The sequence below is a fragment of the Emydura macquarii genome, unplaced genomic scaffold (assembly GCF_026122565.2).
Source record: "Emydura macquarii macquarii isolate MOO-44397 ecotype Brisbane River unplaced genomic scaffold, CSIRO-AGI_Emac_v2 contig_2676, whole genome shotgun sequence".
Taxonomy (NCBI): Eukaryota; Metazoa; Chordata; order Testudines; family Chelidae; genus Emydura; species Emydura macquarii.
This window is the reverse complement of record NW_027132813.1, coordinates 19522107-19546443: the sequence shown is the minus strand read 5'-3', so window position 1 is coordinate 19546443 and position 24337 is coordinate 19522107. Positions and strand designations below refer to the sequence as shown.

General features: G+C 41.2%; 1 protein-coding gene across 1 annotated transcript in view; it reads right to left on the bottom strand.

The window, feature by feature from the left end:
• The window catches only part of KCNH1 (potassium voltage-gated channel subfamily H member 1), a 284487-nt gene that overhangs the window by 217967 nt on the left and 42183 nt on the right, over nucleotides 1–24337 (bottom strand). The window contains exon 6 of the mRNA XM_067565018.1: nucleotides 16128–16520. Coding sequence (XP_067421119.1) covers nucleotides 16128–16520 — 393 coding nt within the window. The remainder of the gene's footprint in view (nucleotides 1–16127; nucleotides 16521–24337) is intronic.

Below are 24337 nucleotides of genomic sequence, written 5' to 3'. Positions count from 1 at the left end.
AACACCTCCAAAAACTGGATGTTTCTATAAAACAGGATAATTGGTTGCAATTTAGAAAAATGACCTAAACTGTGATGTTTTCCCTTTATGTTTACTAGTTCTAGCCCTGAAGCAAATCACAGGTTAGCTTTCAAAACTGTGCACACACACGCATGCATGCACCCCTTTTCCCCCAAATGGACCAGTAAGCCCAATTTTCCCATTTGTGCCATTCTTAGCTCTTCGTGGACAGCAAGAGTATGATTGGGTGCTTGAAATTCAAAGGTTTAAGCACAAGAAGGCATGTAGGGCCTAATTTTCAAAAATGGAGGACATGGAAGAAATATCTGCAAACCCAATAGAGCAGCAAAACAATATACATACACATGAAAATCAGGTAAGTGCAAATCCAACTAATCATTTGCAAACCCAATTCCCTACTTTGAAGTGTGAAGTGCCCATTTGAGTATGCGCATGACTACAGAGGACAGATATTTAAAGGAGGGTAAAACCCTCAAGTCATAGCCCTGTGTTTCCCACACCACCACCATCAATGCCTGGTTCTTCCTTTCTTTTTTGTGCAATAACAACTAACCATTACCATTAACGTAACATTAATATGCCATGTTATTATTCAGGGCCTGATTTACAGCTGGACTTCAATTTATTTATGGATGAAAAGCTGTGCCTGCAAAAACTGGACCTGCAATTCTGTGCCCACAATAAAATGCAGACAACTGGTAGAGTTTAGACATTCGCTATTCAAGCTGCAAGTGCAAACAGAGGCTTAAAACCTACCAACTGCATATGCAATCTGCTTCAGGCTAACACTATTTGTGCAAAATTGGGCCTACATATTACAGGTCACCACCAAAAAACAGTTCTAAAATGCTCAAGTTAGAGCTGTGCTGAGGATGGAAATTCTGTTTCACAAAGGACTGAGATTTTAAAATTTGGCTTCATTTCAGCTTGGAATAAACACCACAAAATGTCAATGTTGTCTATGAAAGAAAGTGCCAAAATATAACTGAGTCAAAAGTGTTTTGTTTTCACTTTATAATACAAAATAAAAAAATTGAAATGAAGTAATTTCAAAACAAACCCAAACATTTTGTTCCAAAAATATGTTTGGCTCCTCCCCCCATCATTTCTCTGAAATTAACACAAATTTTCCAAGCAGTTCAATTGAACTGCATTCTACAGTGGAGAATGGTTTCTCCATAGTTTTTCTGACCAGCTTTAGCTAAAGTTAATGTTTTTGTATTAACACTGGTTTGCTCACATTGCACAAACATACGTATTTAATTACACGTTTAACACTCTGTGTAGGAACTGACAAAGTAGAGTAGTTAAATGTTACTATAAAAACCTTAATTTTTGCTTTTTCTGACATCTATGTTTTTATATAAGAACTGTTGTATTAGCATATTTTCCTTGGGTTTTCTGTTTTTAAATAAAAGAAATTAAGAGGAGGAAAAGAAACTGCCCATGCAGATTAGCATTTCAGTGGTCCCAATTAGGCTTAGAAATTCACAGTCATTAAGGATTTTCAGATGTGCAAGTGATTGGAAATGAGTAAAACTTGTATGTTGAATCACTACGAGAAATAGCACCCAGCTCTATCTTAGCTGTGCTGCCTTTGTTGGAAGCATTAAAGACTTATTTTTGTCACTGAAGTCAGCAGGTAAGATCTGAATACACATAAATAATTCATCTCTTGGCTATGAATGTGCCGTTTTTAGATTGCCACTTTAACTGTGAAGTGCTATTCTACTCTGGATTGTCTATTTTAATGCTGCTCTTATTGACACAGCAACAACCTATTTCATCATACAACAGACAGCAACAGGTTAGCTTAAAGAGGTCACACAAGAGAAATACCTGAACTCAATATACTCCCTCTTGATGCTTCTAATTCTCTCAGTTCTACTATCCTTATACACACTTGAGGGACAGGTTAAGGGATGTACATTCAGCTCCAACTGCCAAAAAAGGAAAAAGACCCATTTCCGTTCACAAGAGCTGAAAATGGTGTTGCACATCACCACTAAGCATTACCATTTCTGTACTCCAAGGAGCCCTACCGGAAACACCTGTAAGGAAGATGTGGGTGCAAGACAAGATTTTAAACACCATCAATCCCCCGTGAAACAGTGGCTGGACATATTTTGGTGAAGTGCTGTTCTACAGCTATGTAAAAACTGCACCTCATCATTCAGCACATCTGTTTCTGTGGTGCATTCAGAGTCCAGGAACAGATCTGAGTAACCAAAGGGAGAGGAGAATAAAAATAAAGATTTTTTTACTCCGTTTTAGTCCTGTTTGCCATGCAGACCAATACAACCAAGGGAAAGCAATCCAAATTCCATTCCTTCTAGTGCATCATCAAGAGAATGGCTTACCCAATTCTAGTGAGTTCCAGCCATGCAAACACACTGAAGATAAGGGTGCACAGTTGATGGCCAGAGCACAATCTGGCCAGCAGAACTTCTATTTTTGTTACCAGTGATAGGGTGATTCATGAGAAAGGAAGTCTAGCTTGAGTCTCCTCGGATGCAAAGGTGAGTGTATAGCATTTGCATTCAAAGAAAACAAGTCTTTACTTTGCCTCTCAAAGTCTCCTGATCAAATCGGCTGCATTTACAAATAACATGGAGCCCCATAACATCACTTTGGCAATGAAGAAAAGAGGATGTGTAGCAAAAAGCCAAGCAAGCCTGGCACTGGAGCGAAGTATATTTATGACCCATATTTTTTACGCCAAGAAGAGTTGGTGAAAATATCATCCTTGAAGTGCTGCCAGAACAACATTTCGGTGGATCAGATGTTGCCAATTAAAACTACTCACTAGGTACTCTAAACATGAGCACCTGGTTTTCCAGCTGTGCATCACTGCTTTGTGTAATGCATGTTTTACTCTCATTTTCCTCCCCTTTTCAGTGGTGCTACATACTGGTTGAGAGTTCCTCACAGCTCAGGAAACCAGAGACTAACCTTGGACTGATGCACAGGACTGGGATTCAGGAGATCTGTGTTCCAGCTCTGGCTTTGCAACACATTGCTTGCAAGACCTTGGATGAGGCACACAAGGTCTCGGGTCTTGTTCCCCCCAACCCCCACCCCCCATCTGTAAAATAGGGATAACAAGTCATCCCTAGCTCACACCAGTAAAGGAAAGGTTAATTTAGTTTGCAAAGTATTTATTATTAATCATTGCTGTTAATTTGTATGGGAGCGGCATATTTTGTCATCCAAAATTAAGTTTACAGAGGTCTGAAATCACTGAAGAACAGGGCTCTAGCTGAAGAAAGTACTATTTTATGCAAATAATTTTTAATCACATCGTTTACAAGCCACTATTAGAAAGTGAACATACTTTATAAGTCCTTTAGGGCATGATGGAGGAGTAATTTTAGGTAAGCATTGAAATAGTTTTCTATTTATATCTCCTGGAGCCTACATTAAGGATGCAGGTACAGGTCAGATTTACATACAGTTACATTCTACTCTTCAGGACATTGTGTAGCCTTCTTCATGCATAAAATGCAGGAATATGCTTCACTCTTATTATTAACACTATGGTAGGGAACCGAGTGTTAACCAGAGGTAGAGGGACAGGATTTTTGTTTTTAGATAGGGCTCATTGCTCACCTAATTCTTCTCCCCTTGATTTCAAATGGCCAAAGCACCACTTCTGAAAATCCTGCATGTCATGTTTAAGGGCTCAAGGGAGGTTTATGGCAATGATGAGGTTTAATATAAGTGGAATGAAATGTGCGAGCCAAAAAATAATCCATAGTAAAGATGGGAATGAAGCCAGACAAAAGTATGAGTCGTTTGTGCAAAATAGTAGACAGATGGCCAAGTTTACCACTGGCATAAGTGGGGCAATATCCATTGAAGCCAATCATGCCACATTTCTTTGCATATGATTCTAGATTCAGTTTTACTACTGCATTGTGCCAGGTTTCTAAAGTATCATGATAACCTGAACTCTAGAGAACACCATGATTAGAGTGGTTCGACTGCCATTTTTCACTTTCCGATTTTCCATAAATTAAGTTATGTAAACATGACCTTTCCTGCAGATTAGTGTTTTGCAGCCAAGTTATAAGCTAACATTATACTCACAAACTGTAATTAAAATCTTAAACCTTCTGGTTTATTGCTAGGGCTTTCAGTAAGGGAACAGCTGAAGATCTAAGATCCATGAAGCCTGTTTTGGTCAGAGCTCTAAGATTCCAGTTCTCCAACCTCCAGATAGAAAATAGTCACCAACCATGCACATAATGCAGAGGTGGAAGAGAGAGACCAAGAAAATAAACAGCAAATACATGGGAAGTAAGTGTAGAGATGGATTTAAGGGAGACTAAAAGGCTAATATAGCCAGAAAAAGATACACATTGTTTTACAATGATCTTAAAGGAAAACAAATATAAAGGAAATTTGTCAATAAACTAATATTTTACTAAGCATTGTAATTTGGTGGTGAGTGTCAAACTAAGAAGTCACCCTCAAATTAATGGATCCATTTTCCTTTGATTCAGTGATACTGGTATAAAGTAAATCAACTCCAGAAGCTTTTTACCTATTTTGGAAAAAAACAAAAAAACCCATCCAATCCATATTTGGGGTCAGAATTACTTTTTGCATCTAGTACCAATCAATTTTAAATTCTAATCTGATCCCTAATATGAAATAGATTATAAAGCAACCAACTATTTAGCTACTCAGATAAATACTCTTTGCCATCTCATTTGACTTTCTGCTTCATATCAATAAAAATACTCTAAATTGAAGAAAACAGGGTAACTGATTCCAGTCTTCTAAAACATGTTTCCCTTTCTAAACTGTTCAAGTATCACTCTAACAGCAATTTTCTGAAGTAATGCAAAATTTAAGAAGATCAATTAGCTCTTCTCCTCTGACAATGGCTATCACCATATATTATCATTGAAGATGCAATTTGGTATATTAATTCTTTTAGCTTTATATAGATGGAATAGCAGCCCACATAGCCACTGATTCTTTTGCAGTATGATAAATCATGTCATGCTTTGCCAAGATCTGAGAAAGTAGCCTTGGCACCCAATGTATAAATTATACCCCTACTTATCTGTGACTTGGAGATAAATTCCACCCAGGCCAGCACAATAAGGGGGAAACAAGGGATGCAGGCAGATGAACACTGCTGCAGTATCTTGCAGCCAGGCCAGGAGTTCATAGAGCAGGTCTGAGGGACACAGGGTAGGGTATTCTTTGCTGCTGCTCTAATAAGGAACAGTGTGTACCCCCAGCTAATGCATGTTGCTGAGTGCAGCTGAATAAGTCCTTTTGCCACCCAACTGCATCCACATGGAGATGTGGTGCACAGACTGGCGTATTCACCAGTATCCTCTCCTATTGCTCTGGGAAGAAGATCCTTTTCTATTGATTAGAGTGGGGGGCGAGGAGGAGAGAAGATTCGTCTATGTTCTTCTTCCAGTTCCACAAAAGGCCAAATCTAGCTCAGTGACTGAGTTGTATAATAGCTTGTATGTCAAAGTTATCTCTTCATCTGACCTTTGCTTGCTTAATACTTGATTGATTTCAGTGGGAACAGGATCAAGCCTGAAATGAAAATAAAAGCTAAATCCTCAGATTTAACAAATTTGCTGCTTCTGCCCTTTGAGTGCTGACACAGCAACTGTTCGTGCAGCAAGTCAGCTAGTGGTATTAAGACAATATAGAGATTCCCTTGAGAAGTTCTTTTATCATTGAAATCAATGCAGGCAGGCAGGAAGAACATTTTCAGTTGATCAGAGTCACAAGTAATGTCATTAGAGCAATAATAATTTCAATTTTAAAGTCCATGGGCCAAATCAGTTACCCTGGATATACCATAGCATAACTCCATTTATTTCAGTGGAGATTCTCCAAGTTGACAGTGGAGTATCAGAGCAGTGATTGGTTCTAAAAACCTTAGTTTTCTCCCCAATAATTGCCCTTATACTGCAGTTATTTTTACATACGCCCCCTCAAAAAAAACCAAAAACAAAAAAAAAAAACCCACACACACACACCACTCAAATCATGTCCTAACACTAAAAATTATTGCAGTTCAATCAGAATAACCAAAAAATGAACTTGCAACAAAAATTATCAAATTAGCTCAGTAAGAGGGTTCTTGTTTTAACACAACATTCAGCCCTGCCTCATTCTTAAATTCAGATTCCAACTACAACTGCAGCTGACAAAATTCTTTCAGACTCTGCTACACACAATTTTCCAAACCTTAAAGCTGCAGTAACCACAACAGCAACCACAATATGTAAAGTTCCATAACTGTGTCAACGGTAGTTCTAGGGACAAACTGATTGTTATATTGGATTCAATGATTATGGGAGACATACATGAGAAGGGGAAGGAAGAGTATCATGATTTATTCACGTTATACACTCATCACAAACAGTGTATGATTCCATGTACTGGGAGATTTTTACTCAGAACTTTAAAAGTGGGTAACTCCTGTGACTTCCCTATTCACATAAGCTTTCTTTCCTAATAAATAAAGTGATGAATTTACAGAAAGGCTATGACATGCCTAATTCAAATTAGAGTTGCTCAATTATATAGCCATATTGCTGCACAACTTACAGTTGATTAGTTGTGCTGAGTTGCCAACAGCTTGTAGGGATGAGGTGAATGGCAATCCAATCATAGGGCATATTCTTGAAGCCCTTAGTGAGAGTTTACCTGCATCAGGTCTGAGTAAAAACCTTAAGATTTGAGCTGATAATATGGTAAATACGAAGCAAAAGCTAAAAATTAACTCCCCTATAATATTCCCTGATGGAAATTCCAGTAGACTCCATTAGAATCATGCAACTTATCTGGGGTTAGTTCTGATGGTCCTTCTTGGGTTATGCTGAAGGCCCATGAGACTAGCAGACCTGTTACCCTGCTAGAACATGCACTTGTAAGGGTTAAATCAGATGAAAGAGACCTTGGACTAAGATTTCACTAAAGTATCTTAAAACCAACAAGAAATCAGACCAGCAAAGATCATAAATATATTAGAGGAATGAAAATTTTTTTGCACTTTAGAGGACCTCAATAGAGATTGTCACAAAAGTACAGATCTGACTGGACCCTGTTTATTGGGCAGGTTTTGAATGTGCAATATTCAATAAAGAGTGAAATTCACCCCTCTACAAGGGGCCAGCCCAGGGTTTATGCTCCACTTACATCTCACTTAGATTTTCAAAATATGGATTAAGTGTCTGATAGGCCTTGTGTAGTCTGAATTTCATCCTGAAATGAGTAAATAGCAAACACTGCTATCTACTTGATAGACTGTCATGGAAGTGGCTACTCTAAAAGGAAAAGAGTGGCAGTCATTTGAAATAGAGGTATCAAAATGATTGACTGATGTGGGGATGCAGACCTATGGGTTTTTGGGAGGCCGGTTAAGGAGGGAAAGGCATAAGAGTGCAACAAAATGGGAGAGCCTTATATCATACTGAATCAGACACTTCTCAAACACTTCATTGTTCTAAACGCTGCATTGTCTCCAGTTAATTCCAGTCATTTTTAGTGCAGCCAGTATGCATTTTCTCATATGCATGCCCAAGAGCTGACCTGCTGTTTCCTTTATGCCAGGACTATGCCTTGTATAATCTGGCTCTTGTGTAAAAACACTACACAGAAGTTGGGTTAGGAACTGTTTTCCTTTTGCCTTGTCTACACTTGCAGTGGAATGTCGGGTGCATGTAGCTACATGCTACAGGGAAAAGTGATCTGCATCCACCCCATATGGCAGTGACAGACTCTAGCAGGAGGGAGATGCTGAAGCCTCTCCCAGCTGCCTCCCTACTGCCAGAGCCTTTCACTGCAGATGAGCAGAGAGCCGTGGTGGGTATATACCCTAAGATTCCAGCGTGCCTGTACTTTACTCACCTAAGCAATGCCTCCCCATCTACACAGCTATTTATACCCATGCTAGCTGGGCATGTAGTGTCTGTACTCTACACACCCCTGTAAGTGTAAACATAGCTTTAGAGATGATTCATTTCATTACCACAGTCATCAGACCCACAGCCAAAGCCCTTTTTTGCTTCCTAATCAGAAAGGAAACAAACAGGAAATGTAAAGGAACAAACTAGGAATCTGCTTACAAACTCCAGTAAGTAACTTTCACTCTACTTGAAATGTAGCTGCAGTAGTCTTTTTAAAACAACTGGAAGTTTTCCAAGATAGCAAAATTCCATACAACTCACCTGATTCAAAGTCTTTTCTTCCCCTGCTCTTCTTTGGACCTGTAAGCTGGCAACCGTCTTCACCAGCCTGGAGAATTATCAGCCACATCCAAATCAGTCTGTAGCCTTTGCCTCCAGACTCCATTTATTGTCCAAACCACCAAACAACTCTCAAAAGAAAAACAAAAAACTTCTAACTTCTAAAAAACTTTCTAGCCACCCAGCCACCCATCCACTCACGACTCCCAGGCTTCCCCCTGGGAGTCTCCTGAAATAGTCTCTGAGGTAGGGAAACCACCCCTTCCTGCAGTTTCTCTCTCTCCCTCTTTCCTGAAGCTCTCCCCCACCCCCTGCTTCTCAGCTGCATCTGATTAGTAAACAGGGCTGCTTGGCCCCAAGTCTGGTCCTTAAAGGGGAAAGCCACTCTGTTACAGAACCCAAACTATACCTTTCACCACCATCTGTTCCTTTATCTTCTTCAAGGTCAGCGTGATACATGTTTTCAAACACTGCTGCTCCAATGATTCAAAAGTAGCCAGCTTGCTTTAGAATAAGATTATTCTATTAATAAAGGCCCACTTTGTGCCAAATGAATATACTGCCCCCTCAGTCATACAGTGATTTTGAAACCGTCTGGTCAGTAATTCATTCAGTTTTTCATTCTCATCTCACTGTGCAGCTCCCCTATGCTCTCATATACCAAGTAGCCTAATTTGTTTCCATTATTGCTGGGTGGTGTTGTGCCACGTCATTTTCAAAACTCCTTCCTTTGGAAGATAGGTATCTTCTTTGCCTGAATGCTAGACATTTCTCTAATTCATCTGGCTAAGCAAATGTGAGTTCATTTATATTTAATACATCTTTCCTCACAACTTTTCAGTATGCATATCTCTGCCACTTCAGCTCATAAGAGTGATGGATGGTTCTCAATTTAGTTAATGTCAGCCAATAACTGATTATAGCGTCTCATGTTAGTGCAGCTAGAGTTAAAGGCCCTTCAGCAATTCCACTATAAACTCCCTTATTGCAGAGATTTATATGATGGCGACATGAGTGGATTCCATTCCTGCCATGAGATTTCACAACAGGATCACATGTTACTGGGGTCATTGTTTCCAGGGTCTTATGAAATTATGGGCTGGAAACTGCATAAAATAAAGAGGCCAGTGTGAAATTGCTCATGCCACCACTGCAAAAACATGCTTCAGCTTGGCTTTGCCATTTAAGGTCTTAGGAATTTGTTGAAACCAATGCAGTCTAACAAGGAATCTTCTTACATCTATTAAGGCAGTGATTCCCAACCCTTGGCCCGGGGGAGGGGCTTCCAAAGTGGCCCACCGCTCCCCTCCTGCTGGCTGCAGAATGGAGCCGCTGCCTAAGGACCCAGGCAGAGAGCATTGCCACGGGGCTAAAAAACCAGTGCAGGCTCCTTGCTGCAGCCAAGGGGACAGGCGATGAGCACTCCCCTCCCCTTGGTTGTAGCATGGAGCATGCCAGCACGGCAAAGCACTCCGTCTGGGTCCTTAGGCCTTGGAGTCCCTGCCGGAGCCAGAGGTAGGGAAGCACTGATCTCCTGTCCCCCTGGCTGCAGAAGGGAGCTGCTGCCTAAAGACCACTAGGCTACAAGGCTGGTACAGGCTCTTTGTTGCAGCCAAGTAGACGGGAGATCAGTGCTTCCTCCTGGCTATAGCAGGGAGCACAGCAAAGCACTCCGCCTGGATCCCTAGGCACTGGGGTCCCTGCTGGAGCCAGAAGGAGGGGAGCACTGATCTCCCATCCCCCTGGATGCAGAAGGGAGCCACTGCCTAGGGACCCAGGTGGAGCACACAGAGCTACAAGACGGGTGAAGTTTCCCTGCTGCAGCTAGGGGGACAGGAGATCAGCGAGGAGGGAGGCAGCCTCCTCACTGAACTCCTTCCATCTGGTTGCAGTGGCGGTAGGGGGCTGCTGGCGGAGACAGGTGGCCCTTCAGGGTCGTAAAAATTATATCTGTGGCCCTCGAGCCAAAAAAGTTAGGAACCACTGTATTAAGGGATACAAGACGAGGCTGTCACTGATTTCTATTTTTGAGAACTCTGGCAACTGAAGACTGAGCACAAAAAAGTAAAATTATACCCAAATATATGTGGATTTTCCTTGAATGGGGAAAAGCTTATGGTCAGTCTGAATATGATATTTGACATACATATTCCATAGGTTTTATGAGAGGGGGAGGAGATTTTAGACCAATACCTCCTCCTAGGCAAGCTAAACTAGAATCCATTGTGCCATTTTCACCTCCGGATGTACTATTATAAATCTAAGTCTGACACCATGATGATAAATTAGTCAATGGAAGACTTCTGTTATTTGAAGTTCCTTGCCAGTTCACAAAGGGTTTTTGTTTTTAACTGTATAAATAGCTCACCGATGTGGAGGAGACTGGAGAAAAATTCTCCAATGTTCCTTTTATTTGGAGCAAGAGAGAAATCTCTCCAGAGAGTTTCTCTTTTTTCTAAATACACGACTTTAGAGAGAGTGGGTCACAATGAGAGGGAGACAGGTGTTCTAGATGTTTGAATGGAGGATTTGGAGTCAGCAATTCCTAGTCTAATCTCATCTCTGACTCTGTGGTCTTGAACCAAGCACTTATCGCTCTCCTTCCACCCATCAGTAAGGTGTGGCTATTCACACTTATCTACTTCATAGGGGAGTTGTGTGGATTAACTAATTCATGATTACAAAGTGTTTTAGAAACAAAACATTATAAATAGAGCTGTATGGAACTGGAATTTTTCATTTTGTTGCAAATTCTGTGATTTCAAAGTTTGTTTTCATTTCAAATCAGAACAATAACAAAAGAATTTTGAGATAGCCCACTAAGTGAAAATTTGGAATCACTTTAGGTCATTGAAACATTTTGTTTTACATTATAAATTATAAACCCAAACAAATATTTTAAATCAAAAGATTGAAACCTTCTACTCTGATAAGGATATAACAGAACATTTTGACCTTATTGAAACACTTCATTTCAAATTTGTTTTCCCCAAAACAAAAGTTTCCAACCACCTCTAGTTCTCAATATTCCTATGATGGTAAATAATTTAGCAACTTTGGGATTTTTTGTGTTACTTTTATGCTGGGGCAAAAGGGGGCAGGGAAGACATGGTATTAAAAATACTTTATCCAAAATAGTTCATTTGGCACAAACCAATATTTATTTACAAGATCTGGCCTTATCAGTTGTGGCCAAATATGGCCCAAAGAGCTCTACAATATTATCCACAGCCAATCTTGCCTTCAGTAAAAAATGGTGCCATATGATAGGGTGACCACCCCACACTCATCCTGCAGGATATAATGCAGACCATATGGGCCAATTACTCTATTAGGCAGCTAACTAAGGAAACAGCTAGGCAGGAATAGGTGGGGCCTAAAAAGCCCAGCTGCTGAAAGCAGAAGAGGCTGCTGGGAAAAGGCAGAAACTCACAGGAGAAAGGGAGGACCACAGGCTGCAGTCACTCCCTGGAAGGAGGGAGAAGGCTTTGGGAACTAGGAGGCCCAGGAACAGAAGAAGAACCAGTAGTAGGAAGAAGCAATGGATAGAGCAGTGAGGCTAGAGAGAGAAGGCCCACACTGCTGAGCTGAGGTCCCTGAGTTGGAACCCAGAGAAGAGGGTGGTCCCAGGTCCCCCTACCAGCCCCTGGGCAAGTGACACCAAGGTAATGAGTGAAATGACTGCCTAGGACTATGGAGAAGCTAAACTTCCTCCAGAAAAAGAGGGAAACATGAACAATGACACAGGTGGAGGGCTGAACCACGAAGAGGACGCTGAAGTTGCTAGAGAAGCTGCAGGCAGATGGAGTGCCTGTGTGCAAACCACACACAAGGGGGAGCCGTCAGCCTCAAACTAATCCCCAGAGTACCAGGAGGTGGTGCCAGTTTGGCAGCAAGTGTTGCACCCAATGACATGCCACTTATGAAGAATATAAGTGCCAGCTCACAATGCCACATGCTGTTCATAGATTTATATATCATAGCTAGAAGATACCATGAGATCTACATAACACAATCCCTAGCGTTTCACCCAGTTACATCTCTATTGAGACCAATAACTCAAGAACTGTTCTATTATAATTCTTGTGATACAGGGGCCCTCAGGATCTCAGAGCATAAAATTGCACAGATTCCAGTTTATCAAAAAAATCCCAGTTTATTAATACAAAGAAAATCAAACAACATAAGGATAGAAAAAAAAAAGCACACTATCACACCTCTACTAACGCATGATTTTGTCAGCATGCAAGTACTAACTGTAGAAACAAAAACTCCTGCATACAACAGGCTCAACCACATGCTTTCAGTGCTCCAATACAAATGTGATCATCTCCAACCTTCCTCCTCAAGAAGATTCACAAGCTAAATGACTCCAAGTGTCATAGATAACTGAAGACAGCTAATAGCAGCAGCTACAAAGCTTTTCATGCATATCAGATCCAGATGAGGTACCTCAAACAAATCAATCCTTCATGTACATCCCATGAATTATGTGCACTTTTAAGAAAAAATTGGCTTATCAAGCTAGTTCTTTATGGACATCCATCTTTCTTTACAAAGAATGATTAAATACAAACAAAATTATTCAGCTTATTTTGCTTCATCGCAACAGGTGAAAGGATTCTGGTCTTTCTTGCTAAAGTCAACACAGGGAAACACTGAAGGAGTAAAAATAGGATTTTACAGTCTTTTCCTCATTTTATTAATATGATTGAAGTGTCATTCCCTATAGCAGGGGCATACTCTGCTCCTGCATCTTTCCAGCGCAACAAATTATTCAGAGACCTTCAAGTAAAGCATCCAATTTTTTATTTACCCAGTTTGTGCAGCAGCTTAAGCAATATCCTGAGGCTCTAAGGCTCCTGAGCCCAGCATGGGAGAGACATCCTTCACTCTACCACCCAACAGCTCTTTCTCTTTCCCCCTTTACACCTGCTTCCTGTGCCTTTGTACCTTCTAAGTTAATGAGGTAATTAGCTTTAACTCTCTTCAGCCTATCTTCAATCATTTTGGCATGGTCCCCATATTCAGGTGTGCAAGGGGCAGCCAATGAAAGTTGCAGTGATCAGAGTGTTGGATCAGCTGCTGTTGCCCAGCACTCTGTCACACTTCCCTTCTGGCAATATTACATTATGATTTTCTTTGTATTGACCATAAGGCTAAAATAAGGCAACCCTTCAGATTTAACAGTTGTTTCCTCAAAGCAGTTGGAGCAGCCTAGTGAATCTGGCCTTTAAAATCCAATGACAAGTCCTTGTATTACTTCAGTTTCACACTAATGAGAATCAGGCCCTACAGAAGTCATTGAGTCTGAAGGAAGTGGAGCTGGTGCAACACATACCATGTAGAGAAGCTGTAACAAGTCATGAGTTACAGCAACTTCAGCTCTCTCTATACTCAGAGTTCCTGAATTTGGCCTTTCTAAGAGATGGGCTATCTTTCGCTCTCCTGTGAAGAAGTTTATAGTGAAATGGACAACAAATATTGGGCCAGATCCTCAGCTGGTGTGAATGATCATAGCTTCATTGACCTTAGTGGAGCTATGACAATTCACACCATCAGAGGATTTGCCCAACTCAATCTACAATGATTTACACAAGCTAAGATCTGGCCCCATTAGGGGAAATGGTGAACAGCATTAGAAAAGCAACATCAAGAAAGGTATCTTCTTTGCTTGAATGTGATAGCTAGAATGACCAGAAATAAACACTGTTGCACTTTTCTGATTAAGAGATTGTTGAAGAACCATAGGATAATTAGAGCACAAAATCAGTCGTTCCTCATTAAATGACAGCTTTATGCCTAAGAATCTGAAGCACCAAGTATCACAATAATAATAACCACTTCATAAAATCAATGCAATAATTATGTACATATCTCTGTTCCTTTTAAGTCCTTTCATTTCAGTGTGATGGCCTCTTGCATAGACATTCACATCTGTGTGCGTTGTGTATGTCTCCCTGCCACAATCAGACTAAGGTAATCAGGGTCACTGATGATTTGATCCTGTTCTAGGAATGTGAAGAAAGGTGACTCATTATTTGGTTTGGGTTTTTTTAACTTTATTGTAGATGCCAAGTAAATATATAAACGCTACTGTAGATGCAAACTGTTGATCACATGACCAATGGTACTGGCAAAAGCAATAGAAGGATTCTCATCTACAACAGCAAAATGTCAGAGGTTTGCACATAAATCTTCTGTAGTGGCACAATTTGTGATAAACAAATATTTAAGGACAGAGCTTACAGGGTTTTTGGGGTGATTTCACTTGTGTTATTTCTGTCTGTGGTTGTATAAAAACCAAAAAACATCTCCAGGGAAATAAATCTCAAATAATGTTACATTTGCTTCACTGCATTTAATAGTTTGCCTACCTATCCCCTTTCAAAGGGAAAAACAAATATTTTACATGGCTCTAATGAGACGAACGATGGTTTGTTCCCACAGCTATTTTTACTTAATTACATAGGAAGTATGTGGTATTATGTTATCCAAATATTCCACTAGATATTATTTTAAGGAATGTCCTGACTTCAGGACAGAGATAGGTCATACTTTACAGTAAGGTTCTGTTTATAAAGGATGAACAAATGATTTATAGGTGTTAGAAGCATGTTACAGCCATGAGTCCTTTTGTAAAGGGACCCCTCAGTGCAACAAAAATAAATCTACTCACAGGTCTGCAGACTGAGAACTTGCTGTTTTATTTAACTGCAGCACAATAGAATGGAGGATGGGGGAAATGGTCACTAACTAAGGGAAGGGAGGAGCATGGTTCCAACCCATAATACTTTAAGTAATCCTGTTAACACCATTATGATCACTTTACTACAATTTCTGTGTGTCACAGCTGGTTGCACGCACATCGCTAGATGCTGTTATAGATGGTTATAAGCAACCTGTTGGACGCATCTCTATTAATTGATTACCCATTTATTAAGATATCGATTAGTAATTTAACTACCCTTTATAAACTATTTGTACATGTAATTTTAATATAAAAGGCAATCCATTTTTTTTCTGTGCAGTCTTCTCTAAATGACTAAGTAAAACTGTTAAAGCTACAGCCTACCTCCTTGTTTAAGAAATTGGTGGGGTTAGCCCAAGGAAGCATCTGTGCTCCCCAGCTGGCTTATGCCTGGCCCTGAAGAAGGTGAGCAAGGAGGGAGGGAAGGTTCCTAGATGTTAAGTCATCAAAACAAGCTGGAGAATGGTAGTTTCAGATAAATGTTTTGTATGCCATTTCTTCCCCTAAAACAGTGGTTCCCAAACTGTGGCGCATGGACCAATAGTGGCCTGCACACAGCTTGTTAGCTATGTCATGCTGGCTGTCCTCCTCCTTTCTAGATGTTACATCACATTAAAAACAGCTGGGGGGAAATGGTGAATACTTTCCTGATCTTACTTTTCCCTATAAAAATTGCCACTAATTGCCAAAGGGATGTTATTCAATCATCAGTGGGAGAAGACAATGCCAGCAATCAGGTCTATTGCCCGTAGTACTAACCTCTAGGGGCACTGCATCACTTGCCTTTTTGGGGATGGGGTGGGGAGGGCACACACGCTTGGCTTGTCCACTCAGGGCAGAGGAGGGAAATGGTTTTCTACCCTGAGCAGCAACCCATCTAGGGCCAGCTCTAGGCTAGGAAGTGGTGCATGAAAGACAATATCTATATTATGATGCATAGTTATGAATAAGCAGCAGATTTTTATCCTTGCTGTGCACAACTACTAAAGGGTGACTCACACACACACACACACACACACACACACACACACTAAGACAGCAATTTACAAGTATTCATTCCTTCTTTTCGGGGGGCAAACATTAAAAGAAAAAAGCATTGGAAATGAGGCTGGTATACTAACCTCATCAACATTCTCAAATGCATTGATGACGTCATATGGCAAGCATGAAAGCAGATCAATCACAAACCAGGTCTTCAGGTAGTTCATGCGGATCAGTTTTGGGTCCGAGATCACCTCTCCGGCTGGCCCAACGAAGGTGGTATGGAAATTCAGCACAATGTCTACTAAAAAAATGACATCTACAATGCTATCTACTACTAGCCAGGCCACGTTGTTCTGTTTGGTTTTAAAGGAGACGTTGTAAGGAACCAAAATAGCAGTGTAGAAGGTTAAAATCAGGATGATCCAGTCCCAGGTGGTCTTGAAAACACAATAATGTAAAATGATATGTGGTGGAGTCTTTGGTGCCTCTTGTTTGTATTGTGGAAGAATTTCAGAACCCAGCTGCAGTACCTGGAGCAACAGACATTTCAGAAAAAAGGAAACATTTTTCACTTTTTTAATTATTGAGCTCAGCAAAACATTTAATAGAAATAGTGCCCATTACACAAAGCAGTGACTCCTTTTAACACTGAAGAGTTGCAAGTACAACAGAATCCTATAAATAAGCGGGGTGCCTCTACCTCCTTTCACTACTAGTTCTTTATAGTGTTGTAGTTTCCTATTTGCATTATAGTAGCAATTTGATGCCAAACCCAGATCAGGATCTGTCATGGGGCATGGCTACCCCATAGCACCACCTGCTGGTCATGTGTGGTACTGCAGGCACTCTGCCTTTTTCTTATCATCAGGGTTCTCTCTCCCTCCCGCCAGGGAATTGACAAGGTTCAGCCCCCCAGTGAAGTCCCTTTCCAAGTCCAGTCCACACAACTCCAAAGAAACCAAAAGTACTTTTGCCCCACTTGGGTTCCTCTTCTGAGCACTTTCTGGGCTCCCTTTAAGTCTTCCTGCTCTGGGCTAGAGCACTGCTTACCTGGAATCCCTTCACAGTCTCAGCTCCCCTAGGAGCTCTCTTTCCATCTTCCCTGCTCTGGCCTAGGATGCTGGCTCCTTATCCCAGGCCCTCCCACAAGAGCCCAACTTGTTCTCTGTGGTTCTTCCTGCAAACTGAGTTTTCTCAGCTCTTCCATGAGGCGCAGATGTTTCAGGGTGTCACCTGGCCCCAATTAGTCCAGCCCTCTTAGGCTGGGAGTCAGCTACATATGGCACAGGCAGGGCTAAGAGACCAGGCTAGTGTAGGCCTCTTGGCCTTGAAGGGTATCTCTATCCCACAGCTGGGAGCGAGCCTCCCAGTCCAGCTAGACAGACTCGCACTAGTTGATCTACCTCACTAAAAACTAGCAATGTGGGTGTTCAAGGTCAGGCTAGCTGTGTGAGCGTAGACCCAGGGGATCGGGTTGGCTTGAGAGCCTGAGTTCCAGCCCGAGCCGCAATGTCCACACTGCTATTTATAGCACATTCGCTCAAGCCCCACTAGCGTGAATCGGTCTACCCAGGCGGGGGGGGGGGCTCGCCCCCAACTGCAGTCTAGATACACACTACAGGGGCAGGCCATTCTGATACAGGGCCCCAATGTGCAAGGTACTGAAAAAAAACACATAGTAAGAGACGGATTCTGCCCTGAAGAGTTTATAATCTAAACAGACAGAAGAGGGGAGGGGAAGCAGAGGCAAGGAGTTACTTGCCCAAGGTCACTGGCAGAACCAGGAACAGTATCTACCTCTCCTTACGCCCAGCCCAATGCCACAAGCACCAGGCCACACTGCCTCTGAACACTGTTGATTTAATTCTCTGCTGTACTGATGCTATGATGTGGCGTGAATTAATTGGCCTTTGTTGCGCTGCACTGTGGGGCAAAGCTCACTTTGCTTTCAACACCACCAGATTGTACCATTAGCCCAATAAATTATGCCAGTTTTTAACTTTCATTTTTCATTAAAATAATCCAGATATAAGGAGTACTGAATGTCTGAAGACAGGATCTGATTCTGACATCATTTAGGCCCAAATTCAGCAAAGCACTTAAGTACATGCTTAACTTTAAGCATATGCTTAAAACCCATTGAGCACAACTTGAAGTCAAGTCCGTTTTGGAATTCGGGCCTTTGATTGGTTTTACCTTGGTGTAACTCCACTGACTTCTTTAGGGTTACCCCTGATTTCACACTGGAATAACTAAATAGAATCAGGCCTGAAAGGTTTTGGACCTGATGCTCCTCTCACACTGGTGAGAATCAGGAGTGACTCCATTTAAGTCATTGGACGTACACAGGCATGAAACCAGCGTGAGATCAGAATCAGGCCCTCACATTTTTTTTCTCAAATGAAAAATATGAAGCTTTACACTGGCTCAGCGATAGGTGAAAATTGAGGAGGAGGAGGACAAAAGCATTTGCAGAGGGAGGTGAGTCAATGCCAAACAAGTGGAGTCTGGGAAAGCTTTTTAGATCTTGCATTCTTTTTTCATGTTTACTAATGCCCATTAATTTGCTTTGGCGAATGGGCCAAAGCAATGGGAATGGGGGAAGGGAAATTAAAATTGCTACAGTCTGTAGGAGAAGATGAGACAACACGCTCTAACAGGAGTTATCCTCACAGCAGCTTTTTAATGTCATTTATATGCAGACTTTGCTGAACCTTTTAAAATGATCTTTTGTTCACTGATGGCTATTTTCAACAGATTAAACCAAAAGGGAAAGTGGAGAACAATCAGATTCCTGTCTATATAAGTATACTAGGGCCTGATTCTCTGTTGTTCTACATCTTCTATGGTCATTTACTCCTGTGCAGCATGAATGCAAAACAGCACCAGATCAGAATGGTAACATTTCACACTCATTTTGCACAGATGTAAATGACCGTGTGAGGTGCAAGGCTATGGAAAATCAAGCCTGCTGATTGTAAGAGTCCAACATCTTCTCCAGAAGGAGGCAGCCATGAGCCAATCAGAGCCATAGATAGATGTGCAGGCTGTGTGAGCCCAAAAATCAAACAAAGTATCATCAACCGTTTAGAACAAAATGAAAAACGTAGGCAAACGCTACCATCTTTGCTGAACTTAGCTTTCAGAAACAGAGCAACAAAGGAGCGAGTCAGCATGGGAGGCAGTAATTAGAATGCTTTTAGAGCACTCCAGTCTAGGATTTGGTCATGGCTATCACAACCTGGGTTATATCCTACCAGCCCTGGACCTTATTCACCCAAGGCCCCATCCACAGAAAACCTGCCCTTAAGTGGTTGGAGAAGCTTGAGGTGATGCAAGGTGGTAATAACGTTCCCCTTCCCCCCCCCCCCCCCCCACACACACACACACAACAGGAGGCTGCAGCCAACCACTGCCCTCCTCTCAAAAGTATCTGGCACTGGCTGGGGCAGGGGCCTGGGCAGGTGCCCATGGATGAGCTGATTCAGCATATTCCCTGGGCAGCTTTGCCAGCAGGGCTCATCTGGATCTCCAGCAACAAATTATGAGATGCCCTTCCAAAAAGGCAGCACTGCAAATACTTCCTGCCCTTCCCTTTGGAGCCCAGCAATACGTGTACTCCTTTGAACCACCGAGGATGAAACAAACTATTGGCTTCAATGGGAATTCTTTACAAGTAGCAATGATAAGATATAGTCCCACGCCTGAAATGCAGTCTAATGGGCAAGAGGACTCATCCAGATTACTCATCTATTGCAATAATTGGTCAGCAGGCACTTCCCATCTCTGACAATTGCAGGTACATCTCAGAGTGACGTTCTGTGGGTCAGTTAAGTAGATTTTAGTTCTGATATTTAATGGACCCAGTAACTGCTAGAACATTTTTACCACCTCTTAAATGCAGGGCAAACTGCAATTGCTTCTTGTAACACTGGGGATACCAGAGCTGTGAACCAGTGTGTTACATCTCTGCCTCAGCAAGAGTGAGTTTCGCTGGTGACTAACCTGTGTGCCACTTCCCTGCCACGCCAGACTCTCTTCCTCACCAGCAAACTCCCTGAGGATCTCCCAGTCCAGACCTTGCCTAGCAGGTAACCATCAGTGAATTCCAGCCCCCAAGATGCTTCTCTGTGATGCGCAGCCCCATCATTATGCTTTTATAGAAGATATCAAGTTCGCTGCTCTGCTGAAGAGTCAGTACATCACAGCTTATAAATTTAACTGGGGAAAATACTTCCTTCCCTTCAAACACAGCACTGAATTGATTTATAGTAAATGTAAAAGAAGTTTATTAATAAAAGAGCATGGATTAAGTGATACGAAGCAAAAGAGATAAACGTAAAAATGCTTATAAGCAAATAAAAGTGAAAACACGCATCTAAAAGTCTAAAATTTAATTCAAACTACAGCCTTGGTTTAAAGTAGATTTCTTACGAATCTTTATTTCCAGCCATGGCTGATTTTCTCTCAGTCAGGACCTTCCACAGAAGAACAAGGTGCTGGTTTCCCTTGTCTTTCTAGGTGAAAGATCTTTGCCTAAGCAGATTTCTTATCTATGTTCATTTTCCAGAGACTTCAATCCCCTTGGCTGAAGGACCCATCTTTCTCATCTTACAAGAGCTCTGACCCCTTGTGCCTGTCCAGTGATGAATGCCAAGATGGCTTCTTCTCCCTCCTTATATCTTCCTAAACTCACTGTTTTGTCCCCAGGCTCAGGATGACATTATGCTGCTCTTCCCTTCCTGTGGACTTCCCATCCCCCTGCTGATTCATATGTAAACGGGGCTTCCATTGTTTTGATTCCACTATGCTAAATTTATATATGAGACAGATAGGTAGCTACCTTCCCTCCTGACTGGGAGAAAAACAGTTTCTCTCCCTTTGTTTGGTCACAGACCTTAAAGCATAATATTAGTGAGTATCCATAATTCCTCATATAGTGTTCATACATACATTTCACAATGATATTAATCACCAGTGTGTCACCAGCTCGCATTGAACTTATATGACCCATTTTAGATACAGATTATGACAGTAGGGAGTTGGGGTACATTGGCCTGGTTAGACCAGCTGAAACTCATGTTTACATGCCAGGTAGTTCATTGCCATCTGGCACTGGGGTGCTATTGGGGTCATATGTCTTATGCTATCAAAAGAGTCTTGGAGACTAGGGTTGTCATTTTTGGCATACATCTATGTTAATATCTCCCGACATTGTTACTTTAATATAGCCACAGGCAGACATTCTGACAATCATCCTGACAACCACCTTTTATATCTGTAAACATACACATGAATCTCGACAGTGAAAAACCCTGGAAAATAAAAGTAACTTGGCCTTAGTCTGAGTAAAGTATATATTAGAATTTAGGTTCTATAGGTGAAATTTTCAAATGCACTCAGCATTGGCCTAATTCTGGAGACCCTTAAACTCGATGGTAAAACCCCAACTCTTAATTAATGCTAAGAGCTTTTGAAAAGTCTTGCTTTATGTAAATTAGAAAAACACTGTTTAGAAGCTTACTCATGTATTCACATAGGTATATGTATGCTAGAAACAAAGAAAGGTAAGATTTATCTGTGTCTAGCCTAGAAACTAAGGGCCAAATTCTGGTCCTAGTTACTTCTGATTTAGTAACTTAAGTTAAGTCAGTAAAGTTACACTGATGCACAACTGAATTAAGTACAAGGAGAATCAGACCTTGGGGCTCACGTCATTATGAAGATGAACAACTTGACAGTTTCAATTTTATTAAATATTATCAACTATCAACATAATAACTCTCCCTTAATGTATTAGAGGCCCAATGACTGCAGCATAGAAAATAAAAGGATTTAAGTCTATCTTCCTTTTTGTTTTGTAGATAATGCTATTATGCATGGAACTGAAAGGGTCAGGGCTTAGTAATAGATATTTCACCTCTAGGTCTCCAGTTCAAATCTGGTCCAGGTTGATAAGGACCAAATATAGCTAACAACTGACAGCTACTTGACCTGTTTAAATTAGTAGGTAGGCTAAGCTTCAGCTGAGTGCCTCATGGAGATATGTGCATGTTATAAACACCATCAGCACATTGTTGTCATTCTTAGAAGGAAAACGAAGGACACAGAGACGGAACTGTCCTCTCACCCATGGAGATGGAGACAAAGCAGCAGGTCAGCTTGCACTGTTTCTGCCAGTGCTCTACCTGTTTTGTAGATAAACAAATGACTTCAGCGTCTGGAGCTGCCAACCTAGAACCTTCACAGGCACCAAACTCTTTTTAAAAAATTTAAAGGAGGAATAAACCTTCTAATGATCCTGAGCTTTCTCAATGCAACACAGGGTTGTTTTTCTCATTAAGCACCAGCAACCTGCCCAGCACTGTACAAAAAACACAGAGAAAGACCCAAGAAGATTATGACCTGAGGACTAGATTTTACCTGGCTGCTGTATAGGTGTATGAAAAACTAGGAAGAACTGTTTCCCCAGTCCCTCACATAAGGGGTGAAGCACAGCCTGACTGCTCCTTCATAATGCCTCCAAGAATGCAAACCACCATAAAGAGGCATAGAAGAATAGGGCCTTGTCCCCACACCCTCTGCAGCAGCCAAGAAAACTAGCCAAGCACAGCGAGAGGCACATGCTGGACCAGCTCAAAGAATGGTGTATGGGGATGCTCTCCCTGTGTATCTTTGAGCTCTGGAAAGGACTGTTCCACCCTGAAGCACAATCCCCTTTGGAGAGCCCACCTGGGAGATGTGCCCCAAGATCTGTGGTAGTTACCAGCCTGTGTGTACCAATTATATTCCAGCTAGTAGCCATGCATTTCTGCTCCTGGAGGGAAAAAAAGAAGATGAATATAAAAGTAACTATGGAGAAAATGTAAGCAACTGAAGTACTGGATTGCAACCCACATGTAATAAGCAAATACCTCATTGCTGTCATAAATACATTTCTAAATAAGTGAAACAGCCCTATTTACAGGAGGTTTGTTTCCATTTTATGTTTATACCACAGTCAAATAATTATTTATTTCAGAAAATTAACCACAGAAGTATTGCCCCAATTATTTATGGTTCATTAGCTATTACCATAGTATTATCTGTGTTTATTATTTTTGGTAACAATGCCTGATGTTGTAATAGCTCTTTAAAGTCATAGGATATTATTTAAAGTGGAGAAGTGACAATTTTCATCAAAGTTTTGTCAACGTGTATTAATTTTTTAATGTATCACAAAATAAAAATATTTCACCATAGACTTGTTACAGAAATGGGGAATGTGTCAACAGTCAGTACTCAAATTTAATCAACAAGCTGTGACTGCAATTTATTTTAAGGCCTTTTATGATTGAAAAAAAAATTAATTAAATCTTTTACAGCCAAATCTCCCTTTTGTGCACACTCTCTCTCAAACACACACACAAACACGTACACAAAGCTGGTGGGCTGAGAGCTTGGGTTCTAAGTTTCTACTTGAAGTAGATACTAAGGACAGTTATAAATCCCTGAAAATGGGGATTGACAATGGAAATGCTGGTATACCCTTTATTAAACAGTGCTGCCAAGAGCCACTATAAATTTAACTGCTTTTATAGCTTATACCTATTGAGTTTTTAACTGTGACTTAATCTTGTGAACACAGAACTGCATGGCAACTTCATTGTGTGCCTTCAGAATCGTAGCACACTTTAGCATTTACTATATAATACATTTCAGAACTTTCCATATTAAAACTTATGCTTGCCTTGGCCAGAGAGCTCTAAATTTGTTAACATCTGGCAGCTGTTCGGTGGCCTACTTGAAATGAATCAGTGGTCTCAATGTAGTGCTTGGTGAACGAGTGTCCACACCATACCACCACTGTCACAGCATGAACGGTCCCTTTCAGCAGAGAGGCCAAGAACAGAAAGGGCATGAAGACAGAATTACCCTCTCAGGTCACATTGACAGAGGGTAGAGGCTTACACTGACACTGCCCATACTTTACCTGCTCTGTGGCTAAACAAAGGCCTTTTGCTGCTAATCAAGCACCTTCCTTGAGCTAAGTTAACTTAAAAGACAATACTCCAACAAATACAGAGACTTCTAGAGCAAACTTCACTGACAGTCCGTAGAAAAGGAACAAATTTTTAACTTGAATTTAAAACTCTAAAGCAGATGAAGTTGGTAAAGTTGTTCAGAGAGGTAGAAAGTAAGAAAAAAGTTCTCACGAAAGGCTTGCAAATGCATTGTCTCATGTCCAAACTGTCCAGAGACTTTTACAAAACAAGGTGGCTACCAAGCTAGACCAAACCAAACACTTCGTAAGTAAAGAAAAATGCTCCTGTTTCTGATTACACATATCTGGCTTTTATTTTGGTCC